The 5509-nt window shown below is 27.3% G+C and overlaps 1 protein-coding gene across 1 annotated transcript; it reads left to right on the top strand.

The window, feature by feature from the left end:
- The first annotated feature begins 243 nt into the window (after positions 1-243).
- On the top strand, positions 244-5481 carry LOC129963817 (60S ribosomal protein L13-like). The gene is made up of 4 exons (XM_056078390.1): positions 244-374; positions 531-782; positions 2146-2319; positions 5223-5481. Exons 2-4 carry the CDS (start codon positions 537-539, stop codon positions 5445-5447), a joined length of 645 nt encoding a protein of 214 aa, XP_055934365.1. The 5' UTR covers positions 244-374; positions 531-536; the 3' UTR covers positions 5448-5481.
- The last annotated feature ends 28 nt before the right edge of the window (positions 5482-5509 follow it).

Genomic DNA, 5509 nt, shown 5'->3' with positions numbered 1-5509 from the left:
AAACGAAAACTTTACTTGTAAACAATCACACATGTCCAATACAGTTAAAGTTAGCAGAAATGTATGAGATAACTTTTATATTTTCATAATCTTCATTAATTTCCTCGTAATTTTTTTAAAATGAACAGTATAATGATTAAAGTTTTCTATATCTGTTCACTGTTTTTATTTGTACTAGGAGAAGGGTATTAAATTAATTTTATCTTATTAAAAGAAGATTCGCAACATTTTTCATAACAATTTCTGAAGGTGGCAACAGCTAATGATTATTTCTACCATCAGTTCATCGGTGTGGCGATCTGTCGTGGATCGTATGTATAGGGAAATTAAATCTGTTATTTAAAAAGTAATCGTTCGCCATATTCTTAAATTAAGTAAGTAATTTTTTTCTTTGAACATTAATGTATATAAATACTGTATAATTTTTTTTCAAACCCTGTCATCTGCATATGTTTTTCATTGCAATATGATTAATGAGTGTGCTAGTTAAGACTATTGTTTTTGTTGATAATATTGTGTTTGGTTTCTAGATAAAAATGGCTCCGAAAAGGAATAATATGATACCTAATGGCCACTTTCATAAAGATTGGCAAAGATTTGTTAAAACATGGTTCAATCAACCTATGCGCAAGAAGCGCCGTCATGCCAGTCGAGTTAAAAAGGCCCGTGTTATTGCACCCAGACCAGCTAAGGGCCCTATTCGTCCTGTGGTTAGATGTCCAACATTTCGTTATCATACTAAACAAAGATTAGGACGTGGGTTTTCTCTAGAAGAGTTAAAGGCAAGTTATTTATAATGTCCATAACATGAATGTATAACTTCAAGTGTATTCTAAGTAGTGATATTTTTTACTTGTTCCGTTATGATTAATAATTTTGTTGTCATACTAAAATTTCGCAAAATGAAATTATTTTGACAAAAAAATTGTGCCGTGTTTTTATTCCGATATAATTTCTCCAAATATTAACATGTATATCTTGTCAGATATATCTTGTTTACATTGATCTGATGGAAAAAATATATAATTTGTAATTACTGAATATATAATGAATTGTTTTATTCATTGACACAAATAATTTTATTTGTATTGTTTTTCTTAAAATGGTAATGGGATTGTTTGCTGTTTTCAATAATGACTGAATTGGCTCCATTCGTTAACAGCATTGTTGATAATAAATATTTTTAAGTATCTTATGTCTTCCAAGAAGTATTAAATCAGTAATTTGACTATTGTAGAGGTATGAAAATAAGGTACACAGTAGGAGTACAGGAGTTTGTTTAGAATTGTAGCTAATGCAGGAGAATCAAGTACAAGTTCTTGCCAAGAATGAGAACACTAATTAAATCTTGCTTCTTTTGTCAATATTCAAAGCTTTTGAGTATGGATAGTGTATTATATGTGATATTTAATGGATTTTTGGCATAATGTACTCAGTTAACAATGAAGCACAGATTATTTAAAATTTGTAAAACATGAAAGCAGCATATTTTGTAATGATATAAGGTTAAACAGGTCTAAAGGGATATGCATGTGCATTATTAAAATGCAATTTTTCACTTATATATAAGCATCAGCTTTCAGACAGAAAGCTATTTATGTGAATGGAAGGTGGCAGTTTTGCAGTCTGCGTTTCTTATTTTTATATTTTGTTTAATATGTCATTGGAAGAAATTTCTTTTATCATATTTATAAATATCAAGCATTGTAAATAAAACATTTTTTTCCTATTTTGAGTTTTATTTAAATTAAGTATGTTAATCATTGAATTTAATATTTTTACAGTTGCCTAGAATGTTAAAATTCAAGATATAGCATTACGACATTATATACTAGAATAATTGCAAATATTTTCACATCAATATGCTGTTTTAATTACTTAGTATATATGCTTTACTATTTAATTTCTATTTTTCTGGTCTGTAAATATAAGTTTTTAAGAATTAAATGAACTAAAAAAAAATTTCTGTTTCTTCTGTTTCCATATAGTGTATTTTTCACTGTAATTATGATTTAAATTTTTATCAAGACTTGGTTGCTGTGACTTGCTAATTCTCCTTTGAGCTATGAATGCTTTGTTTAGCATTTGTAAATATTAAATCACCTTCTGTTTTATTTTTAATATCTCTAATATATTATTAAATAGGCTGCAGGTCTTCATAGGAAAGAAGCAAGAACCATTGGAATTTCTGTTGATTACAGAAGGAGAAATAAGAATGTTGAAAGTCTGCAACAAAATGTTCAACGCCTAAAAGTTTACAAATCTAAATTGATTCTCTTCCCACGCAAATTATCCAAGCCAAAGAAGGGTGATGCAACAGTAAGTTTTTTTTATTTCTTAAACCATTTATTCTTGTGTGCTTTAAAAAAAAACTGGTTTTCTTACCTTATGATGATAAACACTTATGATGATTCCTGATTCATTCTGTAAAAACTCTAATTTTTTTTGCTGAAGGTAAGAATTTTTTGTGTATTTAAAAATTTATTATTAAAGTTTTTGTTTGATAAGTTTATCCATGTTTAAAACCACTTTTATCACATTCTGTAACAAGTATGCATAAATCCTTCATGAAGAGCATTTTTGCTTTTTTGTGATTAGTGATTTATCCATACAGATGCCCTTCCACTCTTGCAAAAATGCTGTTATTTCTATTCTTTTCATTATCAACTAATAACAAAAATTTTCAAACTTATTAAGCTGACCCATACAAATGCTAATTATATTATTTTAAGTTTTCAAAATTGATAGGGTTCTTAATTTTGTAGATATCATATGGTGGTAAAATTTGACTATTGATTAATGTGTTATGAAAATATATATAGATTGTCTCCATCTAAATATTTAAATTTTATATGAATAGTTAACCTTTAAAATTTTAAAATAAAACAAAACTGAAAAATATTTATCTGCAGATTGTAATTGATTGCCTTCGCTTCTGACCATGTTTGTTGAAAATGGCTTTGTTTTGAACACCTATATCATTAATGGATTGTGTCTTCCCACTGTAGTAAATGGGTTACTCCTTTGTGGTTATATCCTTGTCTGGACAGTAGATGTGGCTTTGTATTGTAGTCGTTCATTTCCCCCTAAAATGCAATTCACCACTATTAAATTAAAATATTATGATCTGAATGAATTCTGCTGTATAGTTATATGGCATATAAAACCCAACTTAACCAGTTTTATAATAATTTATTCTTAGAGATAATACTAATAAAAACTCAATGTAATTATTTTAAATTGTGAGAAATAATTGGCATTTAAATGTCAACAGTTATTGTTTAAACTATGAATTTAGTTGTTTGGATGTTGCAATGTTATATTTCTGGCAAATCTATTTTTATAAACAAAATAGCATTTTATGTATAATATTTTGAGACTTATTACTTGTATTTTCTATTTAAAAATGCTCTTGTTTCTCTGTTTATTAGACAGGTAACACTGAAAGTTCATTCTATAGATTAAATGCTTAATTAAATAATTTTTATAATATAATGCATTGAGATTTTTTTTAAAATATACTTCAAAATTTGTTATGAATAAATAGTAGCATTTCTCATTACATCTTTTTTGCTTAGATTGCGTATTGAAAATTAATTTTTTCTAAAAATTTCAATTATTTATAATATATATCTCTTTTTTGAAAAATACCCTTAGTTTAACATAATGGTGGAAAATATAATTCAATTAAGTAGAATTGGATTTGGTTTAGAATTTTTTATACAAGTGTTAATTATCATTTATATGTGAATTCATGCTTTTACAATAGCACATAATGTGAGATATAATGAACCTATATGATGTCCCTATAGTGGAATTGTATTTGAAATTTTGAACCCTCTGGCTCTGAGGTCAAAATCTTGCTACTAAACCATCATGGTCTATTTTTGAAGCAATTAAAAAATTCTTTAATAACTACATTAAAGTAATGGATGATAAACTTCTAACTTATATAATTTATTTAACCTTTTGCTTTCGTGCAACTGCTGTACCAATTACAAATTAAGATTTCCTGAGTAAACTTTGCGACAAAAAAAAAAAATCTGTGTTATACTTTATAGGGTGAGGAAATTTCCACCAGAAAATGCTGAAATCAGTCTTAGTGCTGATGAGTTTTGCAAATTGTTTTGGTGATTTCCCTCTCAAATAAGCAATCTTAATAGCCTACATTGTTTTTAGAAAAAGAATTTAAACCTTTCAGAAATAACGCTTACTCTTTATTTAAAAATAAGTTTTATATTGAATAAATTGAAAAATAGTAACTTATAAACAAATTGCTTATTAAACTGATATTGTGAGCCCAGTGGTATGGAGGTTTAGAAATCTTCCAACTTGTTTAATTAAAGTTCAAAATTATGACTCCATCCCCAATAGTCCTAATGTGTATAATACTAAAGAGTATAATTGTAGTGTAGTGACAAAATTTTCTTATGAAGTCAAGAATATTTTAAATACCATTTCTTCAAGGCTTGAATTATTTAAGATAAGAGATGTTTTGAATATTTTTTTTCCTCCCACTCTTGGCCACTGTAAATGACTCAGGAAACTCTGAAAAAATATGAAGATTGAAAATTGGTTACAAAACATTTGTACCATAATTAATTTTTTAATATAAATTAAACTTTTAATTATTAGTTATAGATAGATTTAAATGTTTGGTCAGAGTGATGAAAAATATTCTCTGATACTTATGATGGTATAATAAATCACTCTAATTTTTTTCTGATGGCCATTTACTCATTACATTTTAAGGTCAATTTTATTTAACCTATTTCAGATACTTTCAAATTATTTGTTATAATGTGTTATAGTATGTTGCTACTAATATGAATGTAGCTAAAAACATTTTAAGATTTCGTTTGATATGTGAGTATTAATCAGTAATGTCTTACATATGCTTTTTCATTTTCTTATACATGTCATTTAGTCTAAATATTTTGGCATGTGTGAGTATGTGTTATTACAAATGTGGTCAAACTGATGAAAAACATAGTCTGATATTCATGATGGCATAATAAATCACTCTAATTTTTTTCTGATGACCATTTTATCCACTATTTGGTATTAACATGTTTTCTTTTAATTATCCATATTCATACCAAAGTGATGAAAAATTAAACTGATATTCAATGATGTTGAATTAAATCACTCTAATTTTTTTCTGATGGTATGAAGAATTTTTACTATGTTAACTGAATTAAACTGCATTTGCTTATTTTTAGGCTGAAGAAATTAAAATGGCTACTCAGCTGAAGGGAGTAGTCATGCCTGTCAGAAAGCATGTCAGGATTGAAAAAGCACGTAAACCAACTGAAGAAGAAAGAAAATTCCAGGCCTTTATTACACTCCGAACTGAACGAGCTAATGCTAGGTACTGGGGCTTGAGGCAGAAGAAGGCTAAGGAAGCAGCAGAAAGCTTAGAAGCTGCACCCAAAAAGATAAAATAGAATGTATAATGTGAATAAAGACAGTTCGTTTCAATTTTTTTTGTTGTTGATTAATGACATTT

The sequence above is a fragment of the Argiope bruennichi genome, chromosome 3 (assembly GCF_947563725.1).
Source record: "Argiope bruennichi chromosome 3, qqArgBrue1.1, whole genome shotgun sequence".
In the NCBI taxonomy this organism is placed as follows: Eukaryota; Metazoa; Arthropoda; class Arachnida; order Araneae; family Araneidae; genus Argiope; species Argiope bruennichi.
Note: the sequence above shows the minus strand (reverse complement) of the source record. Positions and strands in the feature narration are given on the sequence as shown.

Excerpts from the sequence above, each read along its gene's own strand:
- LOC129963817 (XM_056078390.1), top strand. The coding sequence starts at position 537 with ATGGCTCCGAAAAGGAATAATATGATACCTAATGGCCACTTTCATAAA. Across the intron at positions 783-2,145 it reads TTTCTCTAGAAGAGTTAAAG|GCTGCAGGTCTTCATAGGAA; the intron begins GCAAGTTATTTA and ends ATTATTAAATAG. Across the intron at positions 2,320-5,222 it reads CAAAGAAGGGTGATGCAACA|GCTGAAGAAATTAAAATGGC; the intron begins GTAAGTTTTTTT and ends GCTTATTTTTAG.